We start from the raw sequence: 21876 nt of genomic DNA, 5'->3' as shown, positions 1-21876 counted from the left end.
ATAAGCCTTCAAGTTACCTTTAATGAAAGTCAGTAGAAATAACACAGAGCAGAATTAAGCCCTCAAATATCAAGACTTCAAATACTTGGAATTGTCAATATGGAATATAAGTATGCTAACCAAAAAAAAGGAATTAAAATGTGCAAGGAGTAAAAACTATTCAAAATGACCAAAATAACTAAATACAACACTTATTTCAGATCTATTTAAGAATTTAAATAGATCTGAAATAAGTGACAAGACAATTAGCTGTAAGATATATCTGCAGTTACCCAGAATGCAAAACAAATAGATGAGAAAAATGATAGGTTAAGGAATAAAGGAAAAAGGAAAGACTAACAACACAGAACTCTGGTAGAAGAAAATAGGATAAGGAGAGATTATAATTTAAGAGGGACTGGCCAGGAATTTTCTGGACAAAGGTATGAATTCTAAACAGGATAAATGAAGTCTACCCTGTGACACACCTTAAGGAGGCTACAGAACAACAAAAACAAAGGGGAGATTTTTAAATCAGCTAATCAAAAAAGACTATTGACAGGTAGACTGAGGTATAGTTTCCATTACACTTAATGGAAACTAGAATTAGAACTTCACAGAGGTGAGAAAAAAGTTACCTACTCAGAATTGTGTACCTGCCCTAAATTATTTTTAAGGAGAAGGGTGCAAGTTAAAGACATTTTGATACAAAACCTGAGAGAATTTACTATACATGGACCTTAATTAAAGGTATTTGGGAAAGAAGGAAAATGATTACATAGACAAGTATAAGGTTCAAGAAGGAATGGTGAAACAAAATGAGTAAACACATTAAGATGATTGCTGTCATATAAAACAAAAATATATTTTCACATGTAAGAAAGGAATTCAAAATAAAGAATTATTTCTACTTGTTTATAGATTAACCCACATGACTATAAGTCTTTTAGGTAAGGATATTAGAGAGTGATTTACACATTTATTTTTAAATGTTTAACTCATATATATATATATATATATATATATATATATATATATATATAACTCTTAATCTAATAAAAATAGTGTTTTACATCCATAGTTCTTTTTACACTTTCAAAATGCCTTGTATACTTCAGTTCTTATAGGACTAACAAGTTACATTGGTATATAAAAAGCTTAAGACTCTGAGTATCAGGGTATTTGGAATCATAATAGCTGGGAATATTAGTTGTGTTAACACCAGCTGCTGTGGGTCATACTGGACTTATCATAGTAAAAATGTATTATTTGTGCATGTGAAATCCAAAACAAGTGTTCCTGTTTGGCAGATGGTTTTCCATGTGGTCACCCAAGGACCCAGTTAGGCTCCTTCCATCTTGTATTTCTGCTATCCTCCAGGACTTTGGGAACTTCTGCATTCAGCCAGCAGATCCAGAAAGAGAATGGAGATCACACGAGAGGGTTTTTTTTGAGCCACACCTAGAAATAACCCTACTTCTACCCACATATCAGTGGTCACAGCTCAGTCTTAGCTACATCTAGAGGTTCTGAAAAGTGTTGTAGGCCCCTAAGTTTGGGAATGGTTTTTATAAGAAGCTGGCCAGTCCTGGTCACCCAAAGTATTTTCTGCTCTAACCACAGGTTAGAACCACTCACTGTTCTTTGCCAGTTAAACATTCCAAAAGCACTTCCAGCCACCATCTAGTTTACAGTCCAGGATCACAGGATGACATGCCATGCTCTCCAACTGGTGTGGATGTGTCCCCTTTAATTCATTTGGAAAGGGATTAAAAGGACAAGTTACCTCTCCACCTCCTTCTCCCAACTCACACAATACATAATGGCAGAAAGAACAGTCAGTAAAAGTTTCCACTGGGAAAAGAGAAGCATGGAGGCACACAGCAGTTACTGGTGTAGGAGTGAAGTCCTGCATTGTCTGGTCCCCCTGCCCTGGATTTGTGAGAGTGGTGTTGGTCAGACCTTGATTCTACCATGGAAAGGAACTCTCTTATCTATTGCTCATAACTCCAAGCTTCACCCTTTTCTAGTCTCCTTGTGCATTTTCATACCATGTCAGACGTGGATGTTGGCATATACTGTCCTCAGAAGCATCTGGAGTCTTGAGGATTGTTGTTAAGACTCATAACAGTCAAAATTTTTATTAGAAACTTGTTCCTTTGGCAATATTAATTTCTTCAAAAGTAAGCTTGTAATCTCTGTGGTTCCAGTAATTTTCATGTGCCTGTAACTATTACCAGAATTCTTTCTTAGACAAAATCTTGAACCTGATTTGTTTGATTTCTGGCCACATTGGCTTTTCTCAGCTGAATAGAGGCACTTTGAAGCCGTTAAGTTTCAGTGGGAAGTATTCTCTCTTAATTTGTTCTTTGCTGCAATACTGAGTCTTCATGGGCCTTTGTCAGTCTTATTTCCTTTTATTTGGAATCTAGAAACAGCCAACTTTTGCAGTCCTTTAGGACCACAAATATCATAGGAGACAGACTTTACCAAATGTTTTGCCATGTCACTACATGGATCTTTTCAGCTTCCAATTTTAGCTTTCTTGCTGCCTACTACTAAGCTTATATTAAAATACAGTATATTAGATTTTTGTTACAACACCATCCACTTCTTTTTTTTTATATTTATTTTTGAGAGAGAGCAAGCAAGCACAAGTTGGGGAGGTAGACAGAGGATCTGAAGCAGACTCTGCACTGACAGCAGTGAGCCCAGTATGGGGCTTGAACTTACAAACTGTGAGACCACAACCTGAGCCAAAGTCAAATGTTCAACCGGCTGAGCCACCCAGGCGCCCCTGCATAACCCACTTCTATACCATTTTCTTACATTGTTTAAAGTGGCACTGTTATAATAGATGAGCTCTCTGAAATCTCATGGCTTTACAAATTAGGTTTATTTTTCCTTCACTCATATGAAGTCCAAAATGAATGTTTCTGATAAGTGAGCAGTTTTTCACATGGTGGGTCATAATCCCAGGCTTCTTCTGTCTTGTCATTTAAAATCCTCTGCATGCAGTGGCATACGAGGAGAGGAAAAGGAATTATTTTTGTATGTGGGCAATTTTTATGGCCAGGCTTGAAAGTAAAGTACATAACTTTTACCCACAATCCGTTGGCTAGAATGGATGAACAGCCACATCTAACTGCTCAGAAATCTAAAAAATGTAATCTTTTTTGCCCAGGAGGGAAAGGAAATAGGGTCAGTGAACAGTCTGGAAACGTTAGGCTAAACTAAAGACTCATTTCTGTTCATCATAAGATTAATAAGAACAAAATGAGTCTGCAAATGTTTGGACCATGATCCACAGTAAGACATACTTGATAAGTCTATTATGTATACATATTAATGTGTATAAAACTGAAACAAACATGAAACAATATTTAATCTTACTAGTTGTGATGCACTTTGATATTTCTATTCTATTTTTTAAAATGCTGTCATAGTCTACTAATCAGTTTTGTGACCCAGGTTTCCAGTATCTAGATTTTATGACTAGGTTTCTGCTTGCAGCTTGAAGAATGCTGCAATAGGTAGATTAAGTTTAGGGGGCAAGTGATTTATGAAGGTATGGAAATCATCCACTTTCATTTCTGTACACCATAATGTTCACTTAGAACTTTTGAAAACTCCATGTTTTATCTTGGCCCAGAGAGATGCTTAGAAACATTATGGAGTATAGAGATAGAGATGGAGACATCAAAATGTGGGTCTAGCCGTCTCCCTGAGATAACTAGGTTAATCTCAGTTAATTTTTGCTAATATTCCTCTGAACCACTAAGCTGTTAGAGTGACCAGGAAGCATTTGACAGATGTCGAAAAGTGACATTTTGCTTAATGCTTTCTATTGCCACAAATATCTCTTCTTTTTTTGTAGGAATCAAGTATTGATTAATAACCTTTGTTTTTGTTTTTTTGTCAACAGCTTGCTACTGGTTGCAGGGGGGACAGTTTTAAAAATCTGTGACTTTGGTACAGCCTGTGACATTCAGACACACATGACCAATAACAAGGGCAGTGCTGCTTGGATGGCACCTGAAGTTTTTGAAGGTAAAATGACAAAAGCATGTTGTGATTGATAATCTGCCTTCTTATTCCCTGTACATCCAGTATGCATTTATGGCTTTACCCTGTTTCCGTGGTTTTACATCTACATAGTACAGATTATAAAGTATATACAGTTAACCCTTGAACAATGTGGAGCTTAGTAGCACTGACTGCCCCATGCAGTTGGAAATCCACAATTAACTTTTGACTTCCCCAAACTTAACTACTAATAGTCTACTGTTGACTGAAAACCTTAGTAATAATATAAACACTTGATTACCACCTATTTTATATATGTATTATATACTGTATTCTTGCAATAAAATAAGCTGAGAAAAGAAAATGTTATTAAGATAATAAGTAAAGTACATTTACTTATGGTATTATGCTGTATTTATCAAAAAAGTCTGTGTATAGACCCAGTATTCATGGGTCAGCTGTACTAGTCGAAGGAGGTAGTAAATAAATACAGCCCTAGATCATAGGGAGATTTATATTGTCTAGCAATGTTCTAGGCAATTTCAAGCATATATTCAGTCAATCCTCATTTTCATATTCTATTGCAGCTGTAGAAATCACCTATTTGTAACCCTAAAATCAGTATTCATGGTGCTTTCGTGTTTATTTGTGGTCATGTATGGAGCAGTGAAAAAACTGAGTCATCCAACACGTGTTCCCATCTGAGGAACAAGATAACACACCACCTTCTTATTTTAGCTCTCATACTGAACTGTTTTTGTGATCTACATAGTGCCACATCTTTTTCATTTTGTATGTGCTTTTTGTTGGTGATTTTACTGTTTAAGATGGCCTCTAAGAGCAGCATGGAAGTGTTCTAGTGTTCCTAAGTATAATAAGACTGGTATGTCTTACAGAGAAAAAACACATGCTAGCTAGTCTTTATTCAGGTATGATTTATAGTGCAAATCCATGAGTTCAATACTAAGAATCTACAATATATATTAAATAAGGTGTTTTAAACCAGAAACACGTATAAAACAAGGTCATGTATTAACCAGTTGACATTAAGAGGCTCACAGGAACCTAACTCTGATTGCCCCTATGAGCAAATGATTCAGCATTCACTAATTCAGTCTTCACAGAAACTTCATAGAACGTAAATACCAGGAATAACCAGACTCAACTGTACTTTTGTATTGGTTTCCTAGCAATTAAAAATTGACAGTCTAAAATGAAAATGAGCATGCCTTTTGGAATGCAAGTTATTTGGCAGAAATATGATACCAAGAAAGACAAGTAAAGAAAAAGCTTATGTTTACTTTCTTTTTTTACCTTTATTTATTTTGAGAGAGGGAACAAGTCAGGGGAGGGACAGAGGGAGAGGAAGAGAGAGTATCCTAAGCAGGCTAGCAGCACCAAGCTGGACACAGGGCCTGATCTCAAGAAATGTGAGATCATGACCTGAGCCGAAATCAAGAGTCAGACGCTTAACTGACTGAGCCACCCAGGCACCCCTGTTTACTTTCTTTTCATATCCGTACCACTTGAGAGGAAGAAAAATTTGCTGTGCACATGGTCACCTGAGTGGACCTTTTTTCCCTAAAATTCAATCAAAGAGTGAATGGACCAGCGAATGTTAAATTATACAAAATTAAATAGGACCTCCTGTTTTTAAGTTCATATACAGAATACATTGTTTTAAAGCTATTTAAACTATTTTTTTTGTGTTAAAATAACACAGTATTACTATAGCATGGAAAACAAAAGATTTATTTGTACAAAAGAGCCCAGTAAATAAAGGTTACTTTTAATAGAGTAAATAAGCTCATACTATTAAGCTATACTTCTTCATTTCTGAAAGATGTCAGCACATGTAGCCCAAGTTAGATTGTAATATCATTTTAATACTTACAGTGTGCCTGTGTAATACACGTAATAAGTACATGTGTATAGCCATCACTATAATAACTGTTCATTGTTACAGTGAGTTTTTTGTGGGTTTTTGCTGTTTATTTTGCTGATTCACCCACCAATTTAGTGATCCTATAAGTTTTGTAGCATAATCTGCTTACTATAAATTTGTTTTCCATAATTTTCACTGCTTATAACTTTTAAGTTCACAAATTAAATTTTATCTTGCCAGATATTGAAAAGAAAATCTTACCACTAAGTTAGAAATTTTTTCTGCTTTGATAGTACAGTAGTTCTATCCATCAAAAGAATGAATGGGAGAAGAAAATTTAAGATTAAAAACTTACAGAATGTACAAATGTTTCATACTGTGCCGCAGGGGAAGGATATGTCTAAATAAATAAAAGAAAGGTCCTATGCCTCTCAATGAAAAGGTAGAAAGTGACCAACTTTCTTAAGTGATTTTTGTAATGCATTAATACTCAGCTCATTCAATATATTTGTTGCAGAGACTTAAGATACTTCTCAAATAATTTCTCAGCTCCACATGCATCCTCCTCCTGTTTTCATACACAGTGATCATTCTTAAAATTTATGAAAACAGTTGTTTCTGTAAGTCATGTGGAAAAATGTCTTGAAATTATACCACCTTTTTTCTAGGTAGCAATTACAGTGAAAAATGTGACGTCTTCAGCTGGGGTATTATCCTTTGGGAAGTAATAACCCGTCGGAAACCCTTTGATGAGATTGGTGGCCCAGCTTTCCGTATCATGTGGGCTGTTCATAATGGTTCGTAAAAAAAATTTTTCTCTTTAATATATTTTGTATATTTTTTGTCTGGAAAAGTATATCTACCTCAAAGAAGATCATTTATCCCTAACATTAAAAGGTCCAGTTCTTTGTTACCAGAGTACTTCGCTACCATTAGTCTCCTGCACTCCCCCTCACTCCCCCAGGATCAGTTAGGGCACCAGTGAGAGTGGTCTTGTCCTTAGAGCAAGGCTGAGGAGGTCTGCTGATTAGGGAAAGGCCATCAGTATAGCCAGAGCCAACTACCTGGGATGGCTTTCTCCAGGAGATGGAGAAGCATTGAGTTGGACTCTGGAGAAAATAAAATTTAAAAATTAAATAAATAAGTAAAATCTCTTCTCATGATCAAGGTAGTTGAGGGAGGTATAGCTTTTTCTCTTGTAGAAGCAAAGAATAATAAGAGTTTCTGTTTAAGCTATTCATAAAGGCAAAACACAGTTTTCTCGTTATTTTTTTCTTTTTATCTCTCATTCATTCTTATGAAGGGAGTGCTATTATTATTGCCTCATTTTACAGTTTTATAGATTAGGAAACTGAGACCTAAACAGGGAAAGGAAGTTGCTCAAGGTCATCAGATTAATAAGTGATATTGCTGGGATTCACATCCAGTTCTTTGTGACCCTTAGTGCCCATATTTTTAAGTCGTATTGATAAATGAACTCCGTTTCTTTGCATCCCTCATGCTTCTTTTAGACGTGTAGTTATGTTTTTAACCACTTAAGATGTTAGAATACATGTTCTTCATAATCAGGTTACTTCACACTTGATTTAGAAAAATAAACTCTTCATGAAGGGACACTGTTTAACCTTCTTAATTTTTACATCACTCTGTGATTTAATTTCTATCAGTTATAATCATTCTGATTATGGTCTTTTAGTTTTATTGTTATTTTAATACACTATTCCATAAATCATACAAATACATGCCTAACTAGGTCATTAATAGACTTGTCAAACAGTGCCATCATCTGAGTAATCTTAAGTATTTTTACCAGTTTCCTGTACTACTTCTTATTTTACTACCTTTAATGTCATTGTAGAGAATGTTAGAGCATTGACAAGACGGTTTTTCTTTTTTTCTCTGTCAGTTGTCCGTAAATAATTGACAGTGAAGCAAGGAATAAAAGAACTATTTAGTTGGTGAAATTACAAAAATTTCATTATATTTGAGGCTTTAAGTTAGGGACTTCACTAATAATATTATGGTCTTGGTAATTACATAAAAGTTGATAGTTTTCAACTTGTGAAATGACGAATTCAGAGCAGTCAAAAAAAGTCTGCCACCAACAGAAGAGTCACTTGGAGATCAGTGAGTATGACACCATAGTGGTGACTTTTCTGATATGGAAGCTTTTTTAAACACATTTGAAATTTTTACAGTGAATCTGAATACATAGTTCAAGGAAGATCACCTTAAGCCACCATTTTCTTTTCTTAATAAAACACCCAGTGAGCCATTATTATTTGTTAAAAGAACAATGTTAGAACAAATGAAATGCAATTAATTCTCAGTCTTACTCTTACCATAATGCATATAAAAATTTTACTTTAACTTTGCAAAAAGTATAGCTTCCCCTTTATGAAAATATAATGTTAACCTAATAGACCAAAAAAATGTACTTTTATTATTCCAAAATAAATCTTAAATTACAAGATCTATAAAATAAATACTGTATTGGAAATACATATAAAAAGCTTACACCATTCTTTGGGTAAATACATTCTTTCCCCCCCCCTCTAATTTTCAATTATAGGTACTCGACCACCACTGATCAAAAATTTACCTAAGCCCATTGAAAGCCTGATGACTCGTTGTTGGTCTAAAGATCCTTCTCAGCGCCCTTCAATGGAGGAAATTGTGAAAATAATGACTCACTTGATGCGGGTATAATCCTTCTTTTGAGGGGCTTTGGATATAGGGGAATTGATATATACTGAGTTTGGGATGTTAAAATACAGAGACATTATTGCCTTCTTCTGCTTTATGCTTTCTGTATTGCCCAAGTTAAAATGGGCACTTATTCCTCATGTAATCAGAGGAGGAAATGTTATTTTGGGGAAAAAAATCTAGTTCTTTATAATGGGAAGACAGCTAGACTAGATTTCTGGGCTTGTTATTTCCTCCTGCTTAACTTAGTGGACAAATGTGTTTGTTTTGAGGGGCTGTTGCCTCAGCTGTAATGTGAGAGAAGCTGAATTAGAGGTCTTTATAGGACTTGGGTATATTCTGACTCTAATACTTGCCAAACTAAATTTAAAATTTTCTTGAGTGCAGGTCTTCTTCAGTCATTTATCTGCAAGGCAATAGAATGGTTTCATTCCCAGACACCTTTATTTAAATGATTTTTACCTTCTGGTTTTTCATTGCATGTTTTTAGCTTTTCATTTGCCATTAAAAAGTTAAACTTCTAGGATTTATGGAAAGTTTTAACTTAGAAGAATCCTTTTAAATGATTATCAAAATTTCTTAGTCTGTAAACATTTTTAGAATTATTTGAATAATTTTAGTCCTCTAGTTTTGGGTGTACTAACAAAATCTAGTAAGTGCTACTTTGACTTTTAAAAGTTCACATACTTATGAAAAGTCCCTGAATTTCAGAACAATTTGCTCACTAGAAGACCCCTTTAAGCTCCTTAAATATATACTTCCTTAAATAGCCAAAAATTTGTTTATGGAAACCAAGCTTGAACTAATCTGATTAAAACTTCCCATCATATGTGGGTACCAGTTATATACATAGAATTATAGGCCCTAGATATATGGTCATAATAAAACAACTTAGTCTCCATAATCAGATACCCTAAAACATTGGGATACATAAATTATTCAAATTATGATTGTACTTATATTTACTTTGTCTGATTTGAAAAGAAAACCTTTTCCCCCCTAAATGCTAATATTTATCCAGCAAAAATTTCCAATATTACATCTCTAGTTTATAGAGGAACAGCCATAATCTGTCTCTGATATTCAAAATACTAGTTCTGACAATTATTCTATGACATAGCAGGCTCAGTTGCCAGACTAACAATAGTGTCAACAACTTGTAAGTTTATATCACTGCTATGAGAACATAAGTACATTTTATATAATTATGAGGAGTCATACTATTTCCTGTGTTCCTTTACAGAAATAGATGCTATTTTCTTCAAAACTATCTAGACTCTATGTAAAATAGATATTTAAGTAGATAAATGGCATTGATCATAGGGGAAATTCAGAAGTAGCACAGTATTGTCATCTTTGTAAAATCAAAAACTTAAGACACATACTGAGTTTAAGTATCTAAATTCAGTATTTGCCTTACAGAAAAGAAAGGCGTACTTTGCTACTTTCAAATCCCAGGACAAAGAAATAATAAATGTGTACTCCAGGTTAATTCTTAACAGGATTTAATTTGTATTAAAGAAATTTTAAATTGTAATTTACTTTTTCATATATAGTACTTTCCAGGAGCAGATGAACCATTACAGTACCCTTGTCAGTACTCAGATGAAGGACAGAGCAACTCTGCCACAAGTACAGGTAAATGGGTAGACTGGAAGAGTAATAACCTAATTTTTTGTGTCTCTGTTCCCATGAAATTATAATCAAGAGGCAGTGAATGATGTCTCCATCTGCATTTTAATTTCTTCATTTCATATGACTGACTGCAATTTGAGTTTCCGGGTGCATCATTCTTCATGAAGGTACCCAGATTATAAAGACTTGCTTCCAAGTCTTAGAATTCTTACATAGTTACATATAAAACGATAGGATATTGTATTGCTGGGCATGTCATTCTGTATTTGAAAAAAAAATCATTTTTGCACAGATACTGCTGTATCAAAGAATATTGGAAATTATTGTAAATATAAAAAACATATTTCTTCATCATGAACACCCTACTTTTTGTCTTTATAGAAGAGTCTATAGAAACTCTTATTTAAGAACTCTTACTTTTACTTCAAAATTCCGTACTTTTCTAAATATCAAGTAGTAGTGAGATTGTAGTTTGTGATCAAAAAAGACCATAGGAATAACTCTCTTATAAAAAATGTGCTTCTCAAATTATATGTCATTTTAAGCATTCATTATTAATTAAAACTAAAAGGCTTTATGTACCTATATACATAGTATTTATCCTGTACTTAAAGTTGTATTTCATTGACAAATATTTTTACTGATCTATTTCCCCCACCTTGAAAATAATTATATTTATTTTAATCTGATTTAATAGTTACTTCCAAATTCCATTTTTACTGGAAATCTTTTGAGTTTCTCTAAATTCTTAAGTGAACTTCTCTAAAATTCCATCCTGTGTTTCTACTACTACTTCCAAACCTTTTCTCTGTTTGAGTGCTGTGACCTTCAGTCCTTTGAGTCTTCTGTTTAGCGAGCCACAGTTCTCATAGGTCCTTCCTTTCATCCTCCCTTCACTTAATTCCAGATAGTAATTATAACTTCTTGTCTTAAGCTTGTTTGGCTAACCCACAAGTGGTTAAATCTGAAACTCAGCTTCCCCTTGCCTATAGCAGTGCAGCTGAATGTGGCTGGAGATGACCCATGTTTACAGTCTTCAAATGCCTTACTGATTAGTGACGTTGGACAGTTGTACCATATTTTAGTCTGTCTCTCTTCGATTACTTAATTGTATACGTTAGCCTCTGTCCTCTAACTTCAGACATCACTTCACTATGTACTTTCAGCTGATCCTATTTGCTATTACTTTCAGAAAATTGGAGTAATCAGAAAGATAGCTTCTGGAAGCTGCTTCCCTACATCTGCCCAGCTGCCTGTATCTATGCCATTCTGCTCTCTGTTCTCTTCGTTATAATGGCTAAGCTCTCCATGCTCTCACCAAAGGCAAGCTTGTCTGTCTATGCACTATATCCCATCTGCTCTTACCAGCAGTTCTTCTCTCAGTTTCTTGCCTCATCAGTGTTAGCCTTTCTATTGGAATCATTCCCAGGGCATATAGAGTCTATACTTGTATTCTGTTAGCTTCCCTCTTCTCATTCTTTCTTGTGCCCAGTCCATTCAGGCTTTTTTTATTATACCACTACTCCTGAATTGCTCTTGTCATGGTCGCCAGTTGTCTCCATATAACTAAATTGAAATGAATGATTTTTCATCTTTTTTGACTTTCAGTAACATTTGATACAGTTCATTACTCTCTCCTTCTATAGCACTTTCTTTAGTTGGTCTGCAGGATACCATAGTAGCCTGGATCTCATCTTCCATCTCTGGCCACTTTTTCTGATTGTTTCCTAAGCTAGTTATTTTTCTTTTATCTTTCCAACATTGAGCCTCTTCCGCTTATATCTCTACTACTCACTCATGATCTCATCCAGTATCATGGATTTATATACCTTCTATTTGCTGATGTTTTGCTCCATCCCAGACCTGAACTTCGTATTCCTAAATCCGACTACTTCCTTGATATCTGATAGGAAATCAAATTTACGTTCTCCAAACTAAACTTCTGATAGTCCCTTCAAACTTAGTACTTCCATTGTCATCACCATCTTAATTAATAGCTACTCTGATTTACTAGCTAAGACTCTTAAAGTCATCCTACTAGAAGACTATTAAGTATTTTGATTCCCTTTCTATGCTATCCTTAAATTCCATTTAAAATGGATTTGTTTGGATATGTGTATTGGCTTGAAATACATTGGATTGGCTTGGATCAAATGTAAATTTGATTTCCTATCAGATATCAAGGAAGTAGTTGAATATAGGAATACGAAGTTCAGATCTGGGATGGAGCAAAACATCAGCAAAATTGGCTTGAAAAGTCTTATTTTGTTTGTATTCATGTCTTGTTAGTTTAGAAAAGAATTTAAGTTGCATATTACTCAAAGGAACATCTGTAGTATTCCAACCTGTAGTAATAAATGTTTCTGCTTTCCTAGGCTCATTCATGGACATCGCTTCTACAAATACCAGTAATAAAAGTGACACTAATATGGAGCAAGTTCCTGCAACAAATGATACTATTAAACGCTTAGAATCAAAACTATTGAAAAATCAGGCAAAGCAACAGGTTTGTTTTGTTACTGAAAGTAAAATTGTATAGTGAAATTACTAGTAGTCATAACTTTATGCTAACAAAGTTAATTCTTTGCCTTCTTCCACTATACAGGAGCTAAATCTTATTCTTGAAGCAGACAGATAAGAATAGAGACATAAAATGAGATTCTCCTAGTATTTATTACCGATCAGATTGTTTTGTCTTCTGATGATGGCTGCCTTTGCCAATAGCGCAACTCCTTCCCTGTGATGTTCCCTAACTTTAATGGTTAAATATGTAAGATGCCTATTCCTTGGTTCTACTACCCAGTTAAAGAAGTTTGTCTAAGTCTTTCATTTCATATTGTTCAGATTTAGTATATTTTTGCTGTTACTGGTTTGAAAGTGTTTTAAATAGTGATTTATTCATATTACCTGATACATTTGGGTTAATGAATAATTGTACATTCAACTCCCAGCTTTAGTGACTACCCTTTCCTAAAGGCCATGTTTGTAGCTTGATCTCCCTTAGAACTTTCCTTTTCCTTCAGAAAAGCACAGACTCTATAAGAATCTCAGTTGACATCTTCTTCCTCTTAGGCTGCCCAGGAATTTTAAATTTAAAGAGCTTCAGTAATTCAAATTGTCCTGTAATTTTAACAGAGTGAATCGGGTCGTTTAAGCTTGGGAGCTTCCCGTGGGAGCAGCATGGAGAGCTTGCCCCCCACCTCCGAGGGCAAGAGGATGAGTGCCGACATGTCTGAAATAGAAGCTAGGATTGCTGCAACCACAGGTAAAAAGGAAGTAGAAATCTGCAGAGGAGTGGAAAGAGTAGTTTTAGTTGTTTCAGGAGTGGGGATGTCAGGGTGTTTTGTGTTAAGAATTTTTTTAAAACAGGTGTTAGGCTTATAATATACTTTCTAAGCTTCTGACAAAAATTTGTTTTTCTCCTGTTCCAAATAAGGCAGGTATGACTTCTAAAATTATTTGGATCATAAATTATATTTTTATCAAATGTAATTCAGCTCAAACATGAGCTGAAAATTTAAGTGGGAAATTGAAATTTTGCCAAAACCAGAATGTTTCAGAGGACTTTGAGTGAGTCTACTAGAATTTGTAATGATTTCACATAATGTCAAATATTTTGTTTTGAAATTAGCAAAAAAATATACTGCAGATCCAAGTAAGATTTGGCCCTAACTATCTGCTCCTCCTCCTTCTAATAGCAAAAATAGCTAAGTTGGGTATATCTAATTGTAATATAAAAGATCATGGTAATTTTATTCAATCTTGAAAAAGCTAGCATTTGAATTCCATTTTTTCAGTTCTTAAACTGATTAGTTACAGAAGGACTGGTTAGCACAAAAACAATTACAGTTGACTCTTGAACACTGTAGAGGTAGGGGCATCTACCCACCGTGCAGTCAGAAATCCACATGTAACTCTCTCAGAACTTAACTACTAATAACCTACTATTGACCTGAAGCCTTATCAATAATACAGTTGCTGAACATGTATTTTGTATGTTATGTGTATTATAGACTGTATTCTTATAATAAAATAAGCTGAAGAAAATGTCACTAAGAATATTATAAGGGAAATACGTTTATAGTACTATATAGTATTTTTTTAATCACATATAATTGGATACACGCAGTTGAAACCCATGTTGTTCAAGGGTCAATTGTATGTGTTTTGTTACCTGAATGAACTTATAACCTTCTTTCTAACCAGGTTTTAGTTTAGCAATGCTGGCTTAATTTATTTTCTTTCCAGTTCTCCTAGGAGTAGAGGGGAGCTAATTATAAAAGTAAATGCACTTCTTTTGTGGAAAATGTGAAAATGTAAACAAACAGCAAAAAAACAATTTTCTATAGTTGTCTCACTCAGAGATAAGCATTTTACAATTTTATATATTTACCTCTGGACTTTTAACCATATATGTGTATATATGTGTATTTTCATGTATATTAGTATATATGTTTTTTAACTTAGCTAACCAGGTTTGTGTGTTTCGGTTTTGTTGTTGTTGTTGTTGTTTTTAGGTCTTTTTCTCATTCTTTTTTTCTTTTTCTTTTTTTTTTTTTTTTTTTGGTCTAAATAGAATATTCTCATTTTGTATGGAGCTCTTTTCAGAAAGTTTTCCAGAGGAACGTCATACTGTACTTGTCTTCATCTGATAGTGATCACTGACTATATCAGCATTAGACTCAGTTGGCTATAGCAGAATATTCAAAATGGCTGTGTCTTTAACACCTAAGCTTTTTTTCCCCACACACATAAAGAAATAAAGGTAGGCTCTGTGATCATTAGGCAACTGAGCTTCTCTGTCTCTGTGCCACAAGCCATATTGTGTGACTTCTCTCCTCAAGGTTACTTGGTGCTGCAGAGTAACTATTATAATTCCAGTCATCACATCCACAGTCTAGGCAGCAAGAAAGGAGAAATAGGGGAAGACCAAAAGGTATATGCCCAAGCTCTTTTCAAAGATCTTTACCAGAAGTTCCCCCTAACAACTTCCATATAGATGCCTTTGGCTATCATAATATGGTCAGATGGCTGCAAGGGAAAGAAGGGTCTGTGATCTTTTATCTGGAAATATTGCTGCCCTGAGTAAAGTCAGGGTTCTATTGCTAAGAAAGATGGAAAAACTAGATTGGCAGGGGACTAGGAGTCTCTGCCACAGGGATGAATCTTCCTATGATCAAGTTGAATGGAGCTCACTAGCTACTTCTAAGTCTTCCTGGTCTCTGTGAGTCACAGGTGTTTTTCTGTCAAGTTGGTGGCATATCACTGTAGTGTCAGATGAATAGTGCACACAGTGACATGCCTTCACACTTGGGGAACCTTTTTCACTTCAGGGATATCATTCAAGTTAGATCTGCTAAGTAATGATGGCTACCTTAAAATAAGTGGTATTATTATAACTTCATATTTTTTGCTAATGTCAATTTTCTAGTAGGTACTAATTTATAATTCTTTACAGAAGTGATATTTTACTAGGTAAAAAACAACCACATACATTTAGATTATCTCACCCTCACTAAATGTAGAATAGATGCTGTTGAACATTGATTGAATTTATACAATTCAGATTTTTTTTTAATGAATTGTCTTACTTTGAAAGATTTGAATTCTCCAGCTTTTAACACTGTTCACATTTACTGGGAAGAAACCTTGAACTTTGGACACTACAGTAAACATTCAATTTAATAGAAGTATGTGTAAATATTTATATTTATAAATGGATATACATTTCAATCTTTGATTCAATAATTACTTAATCACCAAATTTTACTTTATAGCACACTTCAAGAAACATCTGTCTGGAACATATATTCCTGTGTTTGTGTAATTAAAACAAATATGGCAGCTTATTTCTCTTTAACTCCTCTTTCCTTTCCCACTTTCATCCTAGCCCCCCATTGCTTATCAGTGATTTCTGATAGGTAGATTGTTTCATGAATATGTTTGAAATTTAGCTTCCTCATTACCCTGCTGCTTTGTTTGTCTCTGTACTTTTTTTTTCTTGCTAATTAAAACAAGTATGTGACATATCTTTATTGATAGTTTTCTCCTAAGTCACGCCTTTTGCAAGCATGGATGAAAAGTTAGATAGTCCTGCATGCCATTCTGCATGAAGTATTATTAACATAACTATTTGAAAAATTTTCTGTTTTTATAGTTAATCGTTTTCTGTGTTACTGTTTGTGGTTGTTTGCATGTATACTGTATATATATGTTTTTGCAGCCTATTCCAAGCCTAAACGGGGCCACCGTAAAACTGCTTCATTTGGCAACATTCTGGATGTCCCTGAGATCGTCATATCAGGTATCAGAGACCACCTGAGTTGGTCTAATAGCTGTGGGACCGGAATAATGATCCCTGGTACTTATAAAATGCTTCTTGCTCCAATCTTTGTAGGACATGAAAATAGAAACCTGCATACAGTAACTAGGGAGACAGATTGAAAACTATACATTTATATACAATGAAGCAGGCTTGACAGGATACCTTAAATCTCCAAAAATGAGGGTAAAATAGGAGGCAAAGTAAACCTTTTCACAGAAGGGAGAATACTAGCCCAGAATTCTACCAACTTTCTCCCCGCTTGTAAGTGAGCATGAGTAGAACCAAGACTTTTATTTTCACCCAGCAGAAAGAGGAAACAACTATTTAAAAATATTTGATGTCCTAGGCTCCTTTCCTTTCTTGGTTTCTCCTTTTTGGACTCTGTAGGCTTCTTATCCAAGCCTCTTTCTGTTGGTAGCAAGTAAAGTATGAAGTTGAGAAAAGAGAATTGCTAAATACAGTGTTGCCTTAACATAGAAATGGAAACAAAACTAAATGAGATTTGCTGTTTTGCATGGTGTCTTGCCAAAGAATCATGGTCAATTCTAATTGTTGTGTGTTATTAGGAGAATCTTTTTACAAATTACACGTTTTTATACCTAAGTCACACATGGTACTTCAGTGTCTTAAATTGATAAATTGCTTCTATTTTTTATGATAATAATTTCATAGATGAACCTAAGTCACCGTTTTGGATAGAAATTTAATGGGGCGCCTGGGTGGCTCAGTTGGTTAAGCATCTGACTTCAGCTCAGGTCATGATCTCGCAGTTCATGGGTTCGAGCCCCACATTGGGCTCTGTGCTGACAGCTCAGAGCCTGGAGCCGACTTCGGATTCTATGTCTCCCTCTGTCTCTGCCCCTCCCCTGCTCATGCTGTGTCTCTCTGTCTCTCTCAAAAAATCAATAAACAAAAAAATAATAAAAATAAAAATAAATTTAAATGGCATATGTGACCTTCAGTATCGGTTAATCTGTGTCTTCAAAATGACCCTTTATTGGGACACCTGGGTTGCTCGGTCAGGTAAGCGTCCTACTCTTGATCTCAGCTCAGGGTTCATGAGATCAAGTCCCACATTGGGCTCTGTGCTGATTCTCTCTCCTTTTTGCCCCTCCCCAACTCATGTGCACGTGCCCTCACTCCCCCCCTCAAAATAAATATATAAACTTCAAAATATATATCTTTTTTTTTTTTTATTCCTCTGCTTTAGGTTTTCCTCCACCTCTGCCCCAAAAGGAAATACACAGTTTTCCCTACACACATTCATGGATGTGATTTTGGTGAAATCTTCAGCACTCTGTACATTGCGTGTGATTGCACTTCCAGCATAATATTGTAGTTGAATACCTAGAGGTCTTTTTCTCTCTAGTAAAATGAAAACAGAATAGAGACCATGTCTTGTTATTTATTATTGATTGTATCAGCAGTTATCTGGCACGATGCCTCACACATTGTGTTTAACAAATATGTGCCTATTAAATGAACAAACTATTATTTACCTCCTATGGCTAGGAACTAGGGTACATATAAAATCTGTATAAATTATAAATATGTATAAAATAAATCACACAATTCTTAGGAGGAATTTTGTCTGTATAAAACTGTATTAGAGTAATTAATGTTTATTCTTTCAAAGTGATTTACAATACCACTATTGCTATTCAGAGAAGAGTTAACCCAGTTCTCACATAGTAATTTTATTTACTGAATCATTGCCTTCTTGAAGAATTAACTTGCAATCATTTTATCTCCATACTGAAAGGTGCTATGTTTAAAGGAATAATATTTTGATTAAAGAAGTGGCACAGTTTAAACTTTTAAACTGTGATTATCATAAATGTTTGAGTGAATCAGGAGAACCTAGGCAAATGGTAATGTAATCTTTATCCATGTCTTATGAGTAAGCATTAAGAACAAATACACACACATACAATGAATGATGAAGTCAGTACTGTACAAAATGAGGGAGAATGAAGAGAAAGAATAGTCTGAATGGTTCTCAACCAGGATGTATTTGCCCCCTAAGGGATATTTGGCAACATCTGGAAACATTTTGGCTGTCACAGTGGCAGGTGGAATATAAGTAGGCAGAGGAGCCCAGGACGCTGCTAAACATCCTGCAGTGTAGCAGAGAGTCTTCCACAGGCCAAGACTTACCCAACCTAAAATGTCAACAGTGCCAAGGTGCAGAAACCCTGGTTTCACTAGATGTTCTATGTGACTGTAAAATAAAATAGTTTCAATAAAGTACATCATCTTAATTGATGTCCATAGCTATCTTATAACTGGGTTACCAGATAAATTTATAGCAATTTTACAAATGAGGAACTTTGATCAAATGGGTTTTGTGTCGTTTTCCTAGAAACACATAGCTAGGGTCCCAATTTAGATCTGACAACCACATCACATCCATTTTCTTCTCTTTGTTTGAATCAGAGAAGATAGAGCAGTTCTGCCTTGCTCCTCTTTCGTGTTCACATTAAAGAGAGCTCTTTGGCCAGCAGACCCTCTTTTATGATAACTGAGTCCTTTTAGAGTCAGGAAACTTTAATTCTGCTCTTAATTGCCAAAGCAGCAGTGCTCTTCAAATAGAAATGGCGTTCATTAATACATCTTATTAAATATTCTTCTTGATTTTTCCCCCAGATATCCAAATATTAACCTAAGCAACTTCACTTTCTTTAATGAAATAAGCACTGGAATTACTATAATTAGATATAAAGCCAAACATTAATTATTCTTAGGTTTATTTTTAAATTAAATATAAAAATATAATCCATGCTTTGGGAATATTTCAAATGTCTTACATGGCCATTTTCATTATAAAGGAGGTTGGATACTTAATTCCCAAAATTTCTTAGAACCGTCTAGAATTGTTTCCTACTCAGTTTTACACAAGTTCTGTGTGGTATTACAGTGCCTCTTGATATACCCAATCTGGTATTCATTAACACTGGATCCCAGTTGTAAGCATTTTTTAAAATATAGCTTTTTTTTTTATCTTATCTGTTATGAATAAGTAGTTTGAGTAATACTTTTCTTTGGCCAAGTGCAATATACTGATCCTGATGTACTTCTTGGAATAAACTGCCTCTTTTTCTTTTTTAAATCTGATTTTAATGTTTTTAAGTTTATAATTTTGAGAGAGAGAGAAAGAGTGAGAGAGAGTATGTGAGCAGGGGACGAGCAGAGAGAGGGGGAGGATCCTAAGCAGACTCCATGCCCTCAGCTAAGAGCCTGATGCAGGGCTCGATCCCACAAAACAGGAGATTATGACCGGAGTCAAAACCAAGAGTCGGATGCTTGACTGAGCTCCCTAGGTGCCTCTTAACTGCCCTTTTAGTAAGTGTTCATTTAAGATCACAAAAATTTCGATGTGTAATGTGCAAACCTATCTTTTTAAGGTGTGTGTTGCTTCTTGAACTTCTAAAAAGTCACCAAGTTTTTAAGATTATTAAATACACGCTATTACTCTAAAGAAATTCTTTTCAAATACATCTTTATAGTGACTGAAATCCCTAATCTAGTCACAGGTAAACAAATTCAAATCATGTTCTTGCTTGCTCTTCAATAGTATTTTATACTTTGCCATCATTCAAATGAGGAAGAGCAAGGAACCTATGGCTAACATTTATTAATTTAGTAGTCACTCAGATCATGCAGAAATGGACCTTTAATATCCCAGGAGCCCCTATGGATCAAGCTACACAGTTTTCTATACCTCATCTACACTGACCCTGGCTCTGAAGAAGTATCAGCAGAGTTTGGTGTGGATAACTGCCCTTCTACTTTTCACTGCCCACAGAGAGTGGCTATAGAGCAATCTGGCTTTTTATTCCCAAGCAAGATACATAGGTAAAAGCACATTACCAATACAGTGTCACATTTTGCTAATTCTTCATTTGTGGTAAAGGTCCTGCCAAGTAACAGTTTGCTACCTAAGCAAGTGAAATGTAAATATAGGAGTTTCTTGTTCGGGGGCACCTGGATGACCCACTCAGTTAAGCATCTGACTTTGGCTCAGGTCATGATCTCATGGTTCCTGGGTTCAAGCCCTGCATTGGGCTCTGTGCTGACAGCTCAGAACCTTGAGCCTGCTTCAGATTCCGTGTCTTCTCTCTCTGCCCCTCCCCCACTTATGCTCTGTCACTCTCTCTCAAATAAATGTTAAAAAAAAAAAACTTAAAAAAAAAGTTTCTTGCTCAGGATTGAAACTTTAACTTACCATTTTCTAATCCATTTGTTTATTGAACATTATAAACTGATATATTGAAGTGAACTTTGAAAGAGGAAATAGGCTTTCTTAAATGTTTTCCATTAAAACTTGAAGTTTTAAATTTGTTTTAATGTTTTTTTATTTATTTTTGAGAGAGAGAGTGTGTGTGTGCAAGCAGGCAAAGGGCAGGGAGAGAGGGAGACACAGAATCTGAAGCAGGCTCCAGGCCCTGAGCTGTCAGCACAGAGCCGGACGTGGGGCTTGAACTCACAAACCATGAGATCATGACCTGAGCTGAAGTCAGATGCTTAACTGACTGAGCCACAGGTACCCCAGAACTTGAAGTTTTAAAAGCATAATCCTTCCTCCCTTTTAGCCACTATATTCTGATTTGTATTATTTTTATTTGAATAAAAGGGTAAATGAGTGGCATATTATTAAATTGCTTTAAATTTGCAAATTTTTTTCCTCTAAGATTTTAATTATATTAATATTCAGAATTCATTAATATTCATAATAGTTATTATTGAATGTGAAACTATATAATACATTCTGATAATAACATTTACTGGTGTTAGAATACCTAAATTTTACATTTCTTTCAAAAATCCAGATGTCCAAGATAAACACATAAAATGTCAAAAAGTTCTACAACAGAAGCTACTGCCTTTTCCCCATTTAAAGCATGGAGTAAGGTGTGGTGCCTGGGTGGCTTACTCAGTTGTGTCCAACTTCAGCTTAGGTCATGATCTCTTAGTTTATGGATTTGAGCCCCATGTCAGGCTCTGTGCTGGCAGCTCAAAGCCTGTAGCATGCTTCAGGCTCTGTGTTTCCCTCCCTCTTTACCTCTTCCCCACTCTTTACTCTGTGTCTGTCTATCAAAACATTAATAAACATTTAAAAAGTTATTTAAAAAAAAGCATGGAGTAGGAGACTCTGATAGTTAATGCACATTTTGTTCATGGCTCTAGCTTTGGTAATTAGAAAAGATGAGCAGTTCTGTTCTGGAGTCCTTGTTTGAGTAGTTAGAGCACTTAAGGAAATCAACTGTGTAATGCATTTTGAAAGCCACTGGAAAAGGTACTGTCAAATCCATACATATAT

At 35.0% G+C, this 21876-nt stretch overlaps 1 protein-coding gene across 2 annotated transcripts in view; it reads left to right on the top strand.

Moving 5' to 3' along the window:
* The window catches only part of MAP3K7 (mitogen-activated protein kinase kinase kinase 7), a 72780-nt gene that overhangs the window by 24824 nt on the left and 26080 nt on the right, over positions 1–21876 (top strand). The window contains exons 6-12 of one of the 2 annotated variants that reach the window (XM_029944151.1): positions 3905–4029; positions 6559–6687; positions 8463–8593; positions 10153–10234; positions 12607–12737; positions 13367–13496; positions 16455–16535. In XM_029944151.1, the coding sequence (XP_029800011.1) occupies positions 3905–4029; positions 6559–6687; positions 8463–8593; positions 10153–10234; positions 12607–12737; positions 13367–13496; positions 16455–16535 (809 nt within the window). The remainder of the gene's footprint in view (positions 1–3904; positions 4030–6558; positions 6688–8462; positions 8594–10152; positions 10235–12606; positions 12738–13366; positions 13497–16454; positions 16536–21876) is intronic. The other variant, XM_029944152.1, reaches the window with a different exon arrangement.

The sequence above is a fragment of the Suricata suricatta genome, chromosome 7 (assembly GCF_006229205.1).
Source record: "Suricata suricatta isolate VVHF042 chromosome 7, meerkat_22Aug2017_6uvM2_HiC, whole genome shotgun sequence".
Lineage (NCBI taxonomy): Eukaryota > Metazoa > Chordata > Mammalia > Carnivora > Herpestidae > Suricata > Suricata suricatta.
Note: the sequence above shows the minus strand (reverse complement) of the source record. Positions and strands in the feature narration are given on the sequence as shown.